We start from the raw sequence: 16,037 nt of genomic DNA on the forward strand, positions 1-16,037 counted from the left end.
GTTGCAAAGAGTCAGACACGACTGAGCAACTGAACTGAACTGAAGTAAACATAAGGAGAAAAATGTTACTGGAAATGAAACTATTGTAAGTTGAAACAAATACGGATTACGACACATACCTCTCATACTAGAATAAATTTAAAAATATACACTATTATTCAATGTTCAGAAGAATTAAGTGAAAACCGTTCCTTCATAACTTGTCCATAGCAAGATAGGCTTGTACAATGCTTTCAGAGATCAATTTGGCAATGGGCTTAAAACATTCTGATTCAAAAAATATGTTTCTTAGAATGTATGTTAAGAAAATTAAATAGGGAACGTCTTACTGACAAAGCTGTTCATTATAGCATTATTTAAATAAAAGAAATAAGGTTTAACATCACCCCATATCTATGTAATTTTCACGAGTAGAACAGATCTACATATGACTCTAATGCTATGGTCCCAAGTTTTCTGTGTTCAAAGCACTTTCAAATACTAGAACCTTGATGGTACATTCAAAAAGATTTTTAAAAGACTTAAAAAATCAGTACTGGTTTCCTGGTAAACAGAGCTGTCCACTCAGACCCCCTCTATCAAGTGCTTTTGACTCCAAGTTCTTGAAAGGTGTTAGTAAACTAAATTGTTCTTTCTTTGACTCTGGTCAGTGATACACTGCACAGCGTGATCTGCTCAATTCAATGTCCTAAAAGGCATTTTCCTATACACTGGTATGTGAGTGTGTGTGACTCCTTTTACACAAATTTAAAAACAAAGGATATGCTCATACTTGTAAATGCACTTTTCTTCCTGAGAGAATACACAAGAAACAAAACCGGTTTTTTGAGGGGTGGGGAGAGGAATAGACTGGAGCTAGATTTGTGATATTTTTATTTTTCTTCCTTTTTAAAAACTGAAGAATAGTTGATTTACAACACTGTGTTAATTTCAGGTGTACAGCAAAGTAGAGACAGGTAGATACATAAAACAGATAGGTAGATAAATGGCACATCTTCTTTATCCATTCATCTGGTGATGGCCACTTAGGCTGCTTCCGTGTCTTACTTATTGTAAACAGTGCCGCTTATGAACAATGGGGTGCGTGTATCTATCTTTATGAACTAGTTTTTGTCTTTTCTGGATACATGCCCAGGTGTGGGATTGCTGGGTCATAGTGTAGCTCTAATGTTCATCTTACATCTTTCTGAACTATAGGATGTTAATTTTTACTATAGCAATATATTATTTTTTATTCTAAGAAGCAATTACATAATTTCTCAGTTTAGCAAAGAGTTCTCATTACTTAAGTTAATACAAGAACTTTATATGACAGATTAATCAATTGCTATATGACCCTAGTGCTGGGAAAGACTGAAGGCAGGAGGAGAAGGGAACAAGGGAGAATGAGATGTTGGATGGCGTCATGACTCAATGGATGAGTTTGAGCAAACTGGGAGATAGTGAAGGGAGAGGGAAGCCTGGAATGCTGTAGTCCATGGGGCTGCAGAGTCTAGAGATGACTGAGTGACTGAACAATTTATCTTTCTTCATGGAATGCCCCAGCAGAAGTGAGTTTATAGAAAGGAAAAGTCAGTGTTCAAAACAACAAAATGAATTCACTATTTTTAAATATTTTCAGTCCTCAGCAGTTAAAAATTTGTGTTGTACTTTTATTCTTAAGTTTTTAGAAGAAGCAGTTTCTTAAATTTACAGAAGAAGCCCGTTTTAGAAAAGTGTAAAGTTGGAAACCTTCCTTTATAGCATCAAGTGCAATCTTTATTTCTAAGCTGAAGAACAAACATGGTACATAGTCAAGACAAAACGTTTACTCTTATCTCCACTTCAGTGATGGCTCAATAAAGAAGTAAGCCTTGGTGGAAGAACCAGTTATCAAAGATGTGAGGCAATCTTAGTTTTCATCTATTCCTACTGTCCTTTAGCTTGCCAAGCTCCTGAATTTATTAGATGATGTATGTTCACTTCCTAACACCCAACATTAACATCTTCCTTCACTGCTTATGTTAATCAATTATGGAATAAACCACAAAGACCTATATGTTTTAAAATACTTTCCATTTATTATTTTCCCTGAAATATTCTTATATGGATATAAGTTGAGGTTTTGATTCTTGGTATTAAAAATTCTAAGGGTTTCTCTGGTGACTCAGTGGTAAAAATACACCTGTCAATGCAGGAGATGTGGGTTTGATCCCTTGGTCAGGAAGATCTCCTGGAGAAGGAAATGGCAACCCACTCCAGTATTTTTGCCTGGAAAATCCCATGGACAGAGAAGCCTTGTGGGCTATAGTCCACAGAAGGTGGCGAAGGGTTGGACAAGACTTACTGACTAAATACAACAACAAATAAAAATTCTCTCTGACCACCTAAATAAATCAGCTCTTTTGAAAGTATAAGTTAAGGTTTTAGGAAGAATAATCTTGGGCCAATGACTTCATGCAGTATGTATAAAATTTGAAAGGAATCATACATATTTAAATTACTTTCATTTCAAGGATTTATATTGATTAATTTATTTTAATTGGAGGCTAATTACTTTACAATATTGTGGTGGTTTCTGCCATACATTCACATGAATCAGCCATTTCAATTACTTTCAATAAGCACTTAAGCTTTCACAATCAAAGAAACTAATGCTAAATGTTTCATTAAGAATTAAAAACTTCCCCTTACTTCTATATAAAACTCTTGATTTTAGGGATTTGATACATAAACCTATTGTGAGAAATCTGATTTGTAATCTTTAAAAATACGTAAAATACTGCTCTTAATTTGAGGAGAAAAATATACAAATATTTGTTATATAAACAGACTAAAGGCTCCCCGCCCCAACAGAATTCTAGCTGTCATATTTTTGACACTTTAATTTCCTTATTCATGGTTTTTCAGCACTTTACTTGAAACTGACAGCATTTGTAGTTTTTCTAAGTCCAATTTTAATGTGCTACTACTTCTGGAGTTAAAACACATGAATGATTCCTAATCAGTCATATTTATTGTCATTATAAATTTTCCATGTAAGGAAGAAGGGAGTAGCAGCAACCAGGATTCTGAAATTCAAAGATTTATCTTTTTCAAATAATCTTATCAGAAATAAAAAGCACTGACAATCATTACTGCCAAGAGTGTGAAGCAAGTGGTACTGTCACACACTTGGGGGAATATAACTGAGTATAGCATTTCAGGAGTGTAATCTGGTGCTGGAAAATTTTAATATGCATATGCCAACCCTTCAACCCAGCAATTTAATACTTTGGAGAAATACTGCCTAATGTAGATCTGTAACCAATATCATGGAAGTATCTCCAAGAAACATTGTTAACTGAAAAAAAAAAAAAAAGGTATAGAAACCATGTACAAATATGGTATCAACTACATAAGACAAATTAAAACACATACAAAACAAAATCATGTATGTATGTATGTGTATGCATATGTGCATTAAAAATAAAGATTTGGCGGGGAAGACACTGACAAACTATTAAGAATTAATGGCAAAGGCTGGGGCAAAGGATACGCAGTAGAGAAGAAAAAGGAAGATATTATTTGTACTCTTTGAAAAATCCATGTGAAAACATTAACGTATTACCTGGTTAACTTACAACTTACACACACACAAGTATCTGAACTTAAAAACAAAGTAGGATCTTCTAAGTAAAAATTATAAAAACCAGATTAATGAAGATTCAAAAACAAAATTACTGAAATTTAGCTTAGTACTATTCTAAAAAAATACTATCCACTCCTTTACCAAATTCAGTTTATTACAAGAATCCAAAAATGGCTCAACATTAAGAAACCCATTATTGTAAACCAATACAATTACATACAGTCGGTTCTAGCTACTTGTGGTTTTGTATGTTTTTCATGGGGTTGCAAAGAGTCAGACATGACTGAATAACTGACCATACGCACACATTTTATAAAGTCACCAGGAACAATGAATTAGCAAGTACTGAACCACTGCTCCTAGGGGAAATATAGAGTGAGGTTTCTGTGCACGTCTGGTCATGGTATTTTTATTAGTCCAACAATACATAAATCAGTTGTGTGTATTTCTGTTTAAAGACACCTTATTTAGTATATATTGTTGATTCATTAACATAGAACTCATGTCCAACAACACTATAACTCATGCTGAGACAAAACTTAGCTATTAATAATTCATATTTTCTCCATAATATATATTATGGGCTCTCCTTTATTTAGGAATACCAGAGAACACTTCAGCACTGTGCTTCAGAGGCAATTTTAAACAGTTAGATTACCAAAATAAAGCAGAAAACTGTCAAGAATGTAGCACTGAATAGACTGCAAAGAGGACACCTGTTTGCGAGAGCTGATACAAGGCAGAGCTTCACTGTGTTTAACCTCAGCTGATAATGTTGTATTAGGAGACTCAAATTTCTCACCACTGCTCATGTGAATATCTGGTACATCTGTGAATGACAGTGAAAGCTCTCCAAGTGTTGATTTTGGGGTTACAAATACATGTTATAGTAGGTGAATTTGCAAATATACAATCTGTGAATAATGAAGATCAACTGATTATTTCCAACAAACAAAAAAATAAACAGGAGAGTATACTGAATCTCTATAAAAATATGCTCAACACAATGATATTTTGAGGGGAAATTTTTTCTGGAAAAGGAATGATAAAATTTAACACCTATTCCTGAGACAGAAAACTTGGACTAGATGAAAACTTCTTCTAACCTACTTTTTAAACTTTGGTACTGTTTCCTAGTAACACTGTATGCAGAACACCTAAAGACATGATAAATCAGCAGGAGTTTATACCTCTACTGTTTGAAAAATTATTCATTGTGAGAATCCTTGCAAAACTGGGGAATCTACTAATTATTGCAGAAAGAAACAACAAATGAGATAAACATTTGAAAGAAAAGAACAAAATGATTATTTGTAAATGTTAGCAATGCCTACCTATAATCCTTATGTATCTCAATAATTATCAATTCATGGCCATTTGTTCCAGCCTTATCCCTCAATTTCTGTACTATTTTGAAGCAAACTCCTGCAAAGTCTCTATTATTTCATCCATATATAATTTGGTATGGATCCGTAAGAGATGTCTTTTTAAAAGAAACATTACAACAGTATTATCTCAACTTCAAAAAATGAACAATTTTTTAACACCAAATACCTAGTCAATGTTCAAATATTCAACAGTCTCAGTCCCTTTTCAACTATATATTTAAATTAGGATCTAAATAAGTGATTAGTTGAGAGATAGATCTGTTTTAATCCATAGGCTCCTCCTCCTGGTTCAATTTATTTCTTGAAGAGATCAGGCCTTTTTTGCCTCGTAGTTTACTACAGTCTAGATTTTGCTGCCTGTATCCCCATTGTCGTTTAACATGTTCCTTTGTCCTACAACTTTCCTGTAATTTGGTAGTTAGATCTACAGGCTTAACGAGATGTAGGTATAACTTTTTGGGTAAGACTATTTCATTGGGTGGTGGTGTATTCTCTCATAAATAGACATAAAATATTCTGGTTGTCTCTCTATTGTATGTTGTTAGCAATCACTGATGATCAATACCCAGATAATTCACTGGGGGCAAAATAACAATGTTCTAATATTCTTCATTTTATTGGCTAGATACTTCTCTAAAGGGACACCTCCCCATACCTAGTATTTGATTAGTCAGTGATATACAATTCATACAGAAATGACACTTCCAGTCATGACCAACTAGGTTTTCCGTTTGTTTGCCTTAGCATCATTATAAACATGGATTTAAACATATCTGATGTGTTTGAATTCACTGTAGTTGTCTTTTCTCATATTCAAACTGTTCTATTTTTTGGTTGAGTGTGGAGGGAAGTACTGTTGGTTCAGGATTACATGTAGCATGCACTCCATCTTTTAATTTGCTAAGTAACTGTTTAGGAAACAAGGTGCCAATTTGGACAGAACAAAGGTTCCTCGTCTAATGGGAGAAAATAAATGAAGGATTACAATACAGTGTGATTATTGCTGGTAGAATAAATGGCCCAACCTTTCATGAAGGCAAATCAACATTTCTTTAAAAAGTTAAAATTCTACCAGTATTTTTCTCAAAGTCCAGTAGTAGTCATCTATGTGGGGGAGGATACTGAAAGAATAGACAAATTCTTAATAGAAGTGATTCTAAGACTGTAAGATATATATGTATAAAATGTTGGAATTTTTAAAATAATAGGCCTATATTAATTCAATAATAAATATTTAAAAATAAAAAGAAGCGTTGTAACACAGAATGTATTACATAGTATAGAAGTAATTAAGTGCTAGGGCAACAGAAGGTGTCCTAAAAAGCTTCTGAATTCTGTTCATATTCCACCAGTTACTATGAGAATTAGGGCAAGTAGCTTTATAATTCTGAGCCTTACTCTCCTCACTTATAAGGAATAGCAATGCCTATTCTACCTATTTCACAAGTTTGTGGGGATGATCAAGGGTGAAAAAGTGTCTAAAAGCATAAAGTTATAAACTAATAAGAATCACTAATACTTTCAGGCAATTTGGAACACTAGTTTCCATAAGAAATTGAAGTTTGTTCAAACTCCCCTAGTATTTCTTTTCTGTTGTTAATGCTAAATTCTTAGCACTGTCTAACAGAAGTTTTTACAATGATAAAAATATTTTATATTTGTCCTGTCTGTTCAATATGAAGCCACTAACCACTCTGGCTACTAAGCACTCAAAATACAGCTGATGTCTGAGCTACAGAATTTCAATTTTAACAGCTAAATGTAGCCAGCGGCTACCTGACAACTCAGGCTACCTGTATCTCTCTTCTACCTCTCTCCTTATGTAAATATTACAAATGTTAGAATATTTTCATATTAACAAATGAAAAACTTCTCAAAAACACTCTTTACTTCAAAAAAATCAAACTTCTGAGAGGTTCTAGAAAAGTACCTTAAAGTTTTAGATTTCACCTGAGTTTTAAGGCCAAATTATTATTATTATTTTTTTTAATAGAAGGATAATTGCTTCAAAGAGTTTTGTTTTCTGTCAAACATCAACATCAATCAGCGGTAGGTGTATATATGTCCCCTCCCTCTTGACCTTCCCCTCCCATCTCCCTCCACATCCCACCCCTCTAGGTTGATACAGAGACCCTGTTTGAGTTCCCTGAGACATACAGCAAATTCCCATTGGCTATGTATTTTACATATGGTAATGTAAGTTTTCATTTTACTCTCTCCTTATATCTCACCCTCTCCTCCCCTCTCCCTGTGTCCAGAAGTCTATTCTGTTTCTCCACTGCTGCCTTGTAAATAAATTCATCAGTACCATATTTCTAGATTCCATATATATGAGTTAGTATATGATATTTATTTTTCTTTCTGATTTACTTCACTCTGTGTAATAGTCTCTAGATTCATCCACCTCATTAGAACGGACTCAAATGTGTTCCTTTTTATGGCTGAGTAATATTCGTTTGTAGATGAACCACAACTTCTTTATCCATTCATTTGTTGATGGACATCTAGGTTGCTTCCATGTTCTAGGTATTATAAATAGTGCTGCAATGAACATTGGGGTGTATGTGTCTTTTTCAATTTTGGTTTCCTCAGGGTATATACCTAGGAGTGGGACTGCTGGGTCATATGGTAGCTTTAATCCTAGTTTTTTAAGGAAATCTCCATACTGTCTTTCTTGGTGGCTGTATCAATTTATATTCCCACCAACAGTGCAAAAGGGTTCCCTTTTCTCCACAACTTCTCCAGCATTTATTGTTTGTAGACTTTTTGATGATGGAAAGTCCAAATTAAGAATATCTGATAAGAACCTAAAATTAGCCGTGAAAGTGAAAGAGGAGTGAAAAAGTTGGCTTAAAGCTCAACATTCAGAAAACTAAGATCATGGCATCTGGTCTCATCACTTCATGGGAAATAGATGGGGAAACAGTGTCAGACTTTATTTTTGGGGGCTCCAAAATCACTGCAGATGGTGACTGCAGCCATGAAATTAAAAGACGCTTACTCTTTGGAAGGAAAGTTATTACCAACCTAGACAGCATATTACAAAGCAGAGACATTACTTTGCCAACAAAGGTCCATCTAGTCAAGGCTTTGGTCTTTCCAGTGGTCATGTATAGATGTGAGAGTTGGACTGTGAAGAAAGCTGAGCACCAAAGAATTGATGCTTTTGAACTGTGGTGCTGGAGAAGACTCTTGAGAGTCCCTTGGACTGCAAGGAGATCCAACCAGTCCATCCTAAAGGAGACCAGTCCTGGGTGTTCATTGGAATGACTGATGTTGAGGCCAAAACTCCAATACTTTGGCAACCTCATGTGAAGAGTTGACTCACTGAAAAAGACCCTGATGCTGGGAGGGATTGGGGACAGGAGGAGAAGGGGAAGACAGAGGATGAGATGGCTGGATGGCATCATCAACTCAATGCATATGAGTTTGGGTGAAGTCCGGGAGTTGGTGACGGACAGGGAGGCCTGGCGTGCAAAGAGTCGGACATGACTGAGTGACTGTACTGAACTGAATATTTTACTTTGATTTAAGAAGGAAAACAGGTGTTTCTATTTTGTTTTTAAAGATCTGCCTTGCCTTGTGAGAAATTGCAAAAGAAAAATTCAGTGATTACCGAAAGACCTGTAACCATCTAATCGATCTTACCTTTAGCTCTGCTTGTATGAACCCTTGCACGCACCCAAACAACTTCACCAGCTTTTTGCACTGTCAAATCACTAATTCGAACCAAAACTCGATCTGTAGTAGAAAAGTGAAACAATTTTGTACTTCAGAATTTACAAAGAGATCAAGATCAAAATTACTTTGTTTGACAGCTAACATAAGTACTTGATATTATCTTAAATGATTCTTATCTCTAGCAACACTCTTTTCTTTTGCTTTTCTTTTTATTGGTTTACAACATCATATGCTTCATATGTTTAACATTATATTTCAGCTTCTATATACTTAACAGTATGCTCAATACCAAAAGTTTAGTTTCCAAACATTTCCACCGATTTGACCCTGTTACCCTTTTTACCCTCCCCTCATGCTCCTTCTAGTAACCACTACTCTGCTCTCTGTTTTGTTGTTTGGTTTGCTTATTTATTAATTTTTGTATTCCATCCATGTTGTTGCAAAAGGCAAGATTTCACCTTTTTTAATGGCACACAAATATACCACGTCTTCTTTCTTATCTATTTCTCTATCAACAGGCACTTAGCGTATTTTCATATTTTGGCTACTGGAAAAAATGCTGCGGTAACATAAGGGTGCACATATATTTTGATTAGTACTTTCATATTCTTCAGATAAATACCCAGAAGTGGAACTGCTGTATTATATGGTAGTTCTATTTTTAATTTTTTGAGGAACCCCTGTACTGTTTTCCATAGTGGCTATAACCAATTTACATTCCTACTCACGTTGTACAAGGGTTAACACCTTCTCTATCACCTTCTGTATGCAATTTGCCTCAAGTTTTATGAATTGACTATACTAAATATATCTCTAAAACCTATCCAATTCTCTTTCATCTTCACTGCCACCATTCTAAACCAACATACTATATCTTGCCTGCTGCTGCTGCTACTAAGTTGCTTCAGTCATGTCTGACTCTGTGCGACCCCAGAGATGGCAGCCCACCAGGCTCCCCCGTCCCTGGGATTCTCCAGGCAAGAACACTGGACTGGGTTGCCATTTCCTTCTCCAATGCATGAAAGTGAAAACGGAAAGTAAAGCTGCTCAGTCGTGTCCGACTCCTAGCGACCCCATGGACTGCAGCTCAGCAGGCTCCTCCGTCTGTGGGATTTTCCAGGCAAGAGTACTGGAGTGGGGTGCCACTGCCTTCTCCAAACAACTTACTAGACAATCAAAATTCAAAACAAAACAATAAGTCTAAAAGAATAGACTTATTAGTAAGCATCATGATTACAGTAATTTTAATAGTACTTTGGAAAAGAAAGAATAATGGCCCTTCTTTCATGTGGCATTCCAATGAAGTAGCATAGGCGTTCTCAACCTTTAAAGTATCCACACATAGCTGAGGTGCATGTCACAGTCCCACCAATATGAGTGGCTAAGGCAAAGATTAGTGGCAGTAGGGTTTCAATTTGAAAACCTACTACCTCAGAAATGGAAGCAGACAGATAACTTTATATTGAACAAAATTTTCTGATTTTAACAGAGGTAAAACCAAGGGTAGAATTTTGCTGTTATTTAGTGTAATCAGATTACATAGGTAGTTTAACCTTTCTTTTGGTAGGGAAAGCTTGTAACTGTTACAGTTACTGTTATAACAGTAGTCTGGATTTGATAGCTAAATGGGAACATTAATTGTGGCAAAGGGTGACTGAGGCTTATGTAGGAGTCAAACTCTAGTAAGATTTTTGATGTTAGAGCTCAATGAAGTGCAGTTCAGGAAGACAGATAAGCTGAGAAAAAGTCTCACATGACCTCTTTTGCTTGTCCTGGCAGGGGTAGTAGTCCTCTCCTATAGCATATTGCTTCTATCCCATTTTATACTCAATTATTTTACTTTACTAGCTTTATCTTTTGGAAATGGTTTATTCTCAGCAACCTATTTTGGTCTTTCATTGCACATTTTCCCAACAAAGTTGGGGAGGAAAAGTGATGTTGCGACCATGCAATGAGTTAAATCTAAAATAACAATTAAAACTGACCTGGGGTATATTATTTTCAAAGCATAAAATTCATAGGCAGGCATATATATTAGCAGTACTTGGTGCTTCCAATGGGCCAGAGCCTAAAGGTCTGCAGGTGTACCAAAGCTTGAAAGCTTTGGGGTGTCTACCAGAAGAAAAATGATTGTTAAATTGCTGAGTAGGATAAACTTGTTGAAATTGCATATATAAAATAGGGGGGAAAAAAGAGAACAAAAATAGACACAAACAAAAAAGAAACCAATAAAAGGAAAACAAATGTTTACAAACAGCAAACTTACAGGTCTGAGAGAAACAATTAAATCATTTTCAAAGACATATTTATATAAGGAGGGTGCTAAAAGAGGTAGCTTCAAGAGGCATGCAAAAAAGGCTGCATATGAAGAAAGCAGCTACTATTAACTATCTTTTATCTCCTAGGCCAGAGTCAAATCTTTTTACATGATCACTTAGGAATATCTTTCTAATATAATTTACCCCTTAAATATATACTAATTTAATGTATTTTCTTCCTTTTCTAGATTAGGGACCCTATATTGATAATATTTGCACAGGGTTATGGCATATGCTTAGACTTTCAAGGTGGCTCAGTAGTGAAGAATCTGCCTGCCAAGCAGGAGATGTGTGTTCCATCCCTGGGTTGGGAAGATGCCCTGGAGAAGGAAATGGCAACCCACTCCATTCTTGCCTGGGAAATGACATGGACAGAGGAGCCTGGCCGGCTACAGTGGATGGGGTCTCAAAGAGTCAGAGGTGACTTAGCAACTAAACAACAACAATGGCATAAGTTTGCCATTTAAGTTTTTCAGAGTTATGTTTTCAGTTATGTCAGCCTTACTTAAAACTTTATGAAGAGCTTTCCTGGAATTAGAAAGTAAAAAAAGCCTTTTTAAATTATCACATAACTACTAACCTGGTTTTTCTTGTGATTGTATCATTGAAGATACTCCGTATCTTTCTTTTGCATAATCCTACAAAAAAAGTTTTTACATTATGACTTTTTATTTAAACACTAATAGCATAGTATTAATAAACACAGAAACACAACGGAAAAAGATGAATTCATTTTAACTTTCAGGACTATTAATTCAAACTAGTAGTTTTAACCTGTGGAAATATGTCGTATCATTTAATATGCACTCCATAGAAAAGGATAAGCACCCAGCTTCTGGATAATTTATTTTCAAGAATCACCACTCCTGGATTGATATACCATACAGAACAGCATTCTCAAATAAAATTTACACACATGTACAACACATCTTAACTACTTTCTTCAAAAAGGAGATTAAACTACTTCAAAGCAGGGTTATAAATTTCCTCTTTTTGAAGGGAGAAGGATGAGATACCACAGTTTTATTAACTTCCTATTACAGGAAGAGATGTTCAAAGAGAACCAACAGTTAGGGATAAGCTTTCTGAGCACCAGATGTCCAGTTTTTAGAAATCAGAGATGTTGGATAAAAGCTAACTACAACTTTCCTTTTGTAAAGTATCATCAAAAAATTTCCCAGCTTCCTGTTCTAAAACCGTCTTCAGGATATCAGATTGCAAGTGCTTCAACACTGACAATATGACACCAAAATTCTTATTACAGATTTTAAGCCAGGAACAGGAAAAACGAGGCCTAGAGTCCAGACTTATTAAGAAACTATACTTATTAAATTAAGCAGCCTTTTATTTTAATCTCACTTTACCGAGAAAATGATCTCTTAAGATCCTTCCAGCTATAAAGTGACATAACTCTGCCACAATGTCTACCTTAGATAGTCTATAGACCTACACTATTTGCAAAGGCACACTGCTAGATTACATACTTAATCAGATCAAGAATACATAAAAATGGTTTCCCTCAAGGTAATTTAGGATGTGAATAAAACAATTCATTTCTGTCACTACAGTTATCTGTTGGAATCCTCTCCTTTAGATTTGGAAGACATTAAATTCTGTATTTACACCAAAACAAACCAGACAACATGTTAAGGTGCTTACTGAACAATTTTTTTCCGAAATAAAAAAAAATACACTGTAAAGACAAAGACAACCCCAGTCCTACTATACAGTCACAAAATGTAGTAGGGCAGCATAAAAAGGTTACAGCATGTGAAAAGAAAAAAGGGGATCACTTATTACTACTGTTCATATTTCAGCAACCCTATTCCATCTAATGTTTTTAAAATGATCTATTCCTTATGCAGATTATCACAAATTCATGTCTCCTCAATAGAAAAATTAGCAGCTAGGTAGAAATCTCAATTTCACTAAGAGCACACATCACTTGTAGAACGGTTTCAAACATTCATTTCTGAAAAGCACTGATGGACTACAGGGTATTATGAATTACATAGATGATTTGCGGTCACTTCATCTCAAACGCATTCCCTACAAACTTCCCCACCTACCTCACTTGGATTACTTAAAAGAAAGGAAATAAAAATGACAGCTTTTCTCTAAAGCTGTCACATGGAAAACGGTCATTATAGTGGCAGATCGCTTTACGAAGTACTGTCATTACTTGAAAAACATTAGGTACACGAGTGCTGAGCAAAAATCGATTATCAGTGGACATTAAAGATTTCCGGGGAAAGAGATGGAGAACGTGAAATACGTGCCTAACCCAGCGAAGTTTAAGGTTGACCCGGCCGCTCCTACTTCCGGGGCAGTGGGTACTTCACGCCCTCCGCGCCCCCCTCCCCCGCCTTCCAGCTCAGAGACGCGCTTCTTGTAAGCCATGCCTCCAGGCGCCCTAGGAAGAAATGCGATCCGGGGTGGGTCGGGCTAAGGTGCTCGGGCAAGGGCCCTGGAGGCCCGGTTGAAGGCTCCGGGCGCCCGGACCCCAGGCCCGTGGCCTACAGGCAAAGGGCCGCCAAGGATCCAGAGGCTAGGGCCCCCGCTTACCCTACCCCCCGCTCTCCCCCTCCCCGCCAGCGCGATCCGGCCCAAGGGTCTGTTCAGGCCCGGAGAAGGAGGAAACCCACTTCCGCCGCGTCCATGATCTCCCGCGGCTTCTCCTGACTCCTGCGGCTGGCGTTGGCGCTGGGCATCTGGACAACTAGACTGGGCAGCGATCACCACCCTCCCTCGCAGGCTTCCGTAGGGCAGGCCAAAGGGGCTTCTCCCTCCCGCACAGTCTCCGCCCTCCCTGCACTCCGGTCACAGCACACGAGCTCGGACTCCGCGTGGAGTGTAGGCTCCGGAAAGATCGCGATAACCTCAGTTCTCTCGAGATCCCGGAGGCTGAAGGCCGCGCGCCGGCGTCTCCTTTTCTTGCCCCGCCCTTACGGGACTTTGCCTGGAGTTAGAGGGAATCCCCGGGAATTAGTTACAGTTTCGCGAGATCGACTCGGAGGGGACGGGTCCCGGGCATGCCAGTTGGCACGATCTCCCACGCATTCGTTTTTCAACTATATCCCACCTGCGAAGTCTACTGTGTTCTCTTTTCAGCCGTATTTACTCCTCCTCGCTTTGAGAGCAAACTGTTTGCTAAAACATCCACACACGCTCAGGACTTTTCCTCCCTTGAACTTCTCCGTCAGTACTCCCCAGCGGCAGTGTAGCTGCCTGGACTTACGGCAGACTTCCCACTTCCTAGTGGGACACAGGAGTGCTGGGTTATAGGTAGATGGCTTGTTGAGGTAGGAATGAATACTGGTGTCCAAGTCATATGTGAGGTGTAAGTGAAGTGAAGTCGCTCAGTCGTGTCCAACTCTTTGCGACCCTGTGGACTGTAGCCTACCATGCTCCACCGTCCATGGGATTTTCCAGGCAAGAGTACTGGAGTGGGTTGCCATTTCCTTCTCCAGAGGATCTTCCTGACCCAGGGATCGAACCTTGGTCTCCCCCGCTGTAGGCAGACGCTTTACCCTCCGAGCCAGCAGGGAAAGTTAAGACCTGTGAGGTGTAAACCCAATGGCAAAACCTTCCACACAATTGCACTGATTGCCACACAATTGGTCTGGTTGCATTGTTAAAGGCAATGTATGTGTTGGTTGTCTAATGAATGAATCTTCCCAATTTAAGCTTTTTTTTTTTCTCATCCACGAACCTCTTATTGCAATTGAAACTAATATAGAAGCTTGGTAAAATACTATTTCCTCTGCTAGACTAATTTGCACCCTGCCATGTTTTAATTATTCTAGTAATCTTAACCTGGAGCAAAGTGGCACAGTTTATACTTTTCAAGAGTGCCGTTAGGCCCTAGCACGACTGAACGGGTTGTGGAGGTTACTGCATTCATGTCCTGGGATAGGATAGTGAGTAGACACATGGTCCCAACCCTCGTGTAACTTACCATCTCATTGCAGGTGTGAAATAGAGGTACCAAGTGCTAAAATTTTCTTTGAAGGCATTCACCTCAGGCTTCTCCGATAAACTCTTACTTCAGCTGAAGTCTAAGGAAGGAGTAGGAGTTAGCCAGGTGAAGAGACAAAAGAATATTCAAGGTAGGGGGTTAGGGAGAGAAAGATCTTGGATCAGTTTTGGACGAAGTGCATATAAAATGCCTTTGAGACATTTAAGGGGAGAATGTCCAGGAAACCTCTAGCTTTGTGGGGTCTAGATAAAGATGGGCAGATAAAGATGAAGAAGACACTGCCGGGTAGGTGGTAATTGATGCCCCTGGACTAGTGAAGAGGATGTTCCAAGAAGACAGTGTTAACATTGTCAATTGCTGCCTGGGCTTCAAGTAAGATGATAACTGAAAAATAGTTGTTGGATTTAGCAACATAGAAATCATTGGTGTTCTTAGTAAACATGTGAAGTGATGGGGTAAGGATGGGCTGAGAAGTGAGTGAAAGTAAAGAAATAAAAATAAAAGTGATTACAGCCAACCTTTATATAGTGCTTACTCTGTGCTAAGCACTAATGTCAGTGTTATAATCTTTTTGTCTATGGGGAAATTCAGGCAGAGAGAAGTGAAGTAATCTGCCCATGGTCTCAGGGTCATTAAATGATGTATTTCAAAGCAGGTAGTGTGTTGCCAGGATCCATGTTCTTAACCACTGTACCTCACTGCCTTTCCTGTCTTTTGGAGACAATGAGAAGATAAGATGGGAGCGGAAGGAAAAATACAGGTGGTAGTTAATAAGGAATAAGTGAAGCTTTTTTTAAAGAGAATATCTCAGTGCATTTAAAAACTAATGGGAAAGATTCATGAAAAACTAGATTGATATACAAGACAGAAAAGGATTGAGTGATGGTATAAGGTTTTTGTTTTTTTTTTAATAAGGGAGAGATAGGAGGTGGGACAAGGGGAAGAGGAACAATTCCTCTCTCTCAGCTGGAGGTGAGGATGCTAGGATAGTGGTAGATGTTTGATTTTAGGGCAATGAGAGATCTCCCATGTGATGACTTCTGTTTTCTCTAGAAGAGGAG

The 16,037-nt window shown here is 37.7% G+C and overlaps 1 protein-coding gene across 2 annotated transcripts in view; it reads right to left on the minus strand.

Annotated features, from left to right (window-relative positions):
* The window catches only part of DARS1 (aspartyl-tRNA synthetase 1), a 67,386-nt gene extending 53,546 nt beyond the window's left edge, over positions 1 to 13,840 (minus strand). The window contains exons 1-3 of one of the 2 annotated variants that reach the window (XM_005899494.3): positions 13,643 to 13,840; positions 11,578 to 11,635; positions 8,647 to 8,739 (exon numbers count right to left, since the gene is read on the minus strand). In XM_005899494.3, coding sequence (XP_005899556.1) covers positions 8,647 to 8,739; positions 11,578 to 11,635; positions 13,643 to 13,708 — 217 coding nt within the window. In that variant the 5' untranslated portion in view covers positions 13,709 to 13,840. Of the gene's footprint in view, positions 1 to 8,646; positions 8,740 to 11,577; positions 11,636 to 13,276; positions 13,366 to 13,642 lie in introns of those variants that run through there. The other variant, XM_070389813.1, reaches the window with a different exon arrangement.
* Positions 13,841 to 16,037: the final 2,197 nt, after the last annotated feature.

Source organism: Bos mutus, chromosome 2 (genome assembly GCF_027580195.1).
Source record: "Bos mutus isolate GX-2022 chromosome 2, NWIPB_WYAK_1.1, whole genome shotgun sequence".
Lineage (NCBI taxonomy): Eukaryota > Metazoa > Chordata > Mammalia > Artiodactyla > Bovidae > Bos > Bos mutus.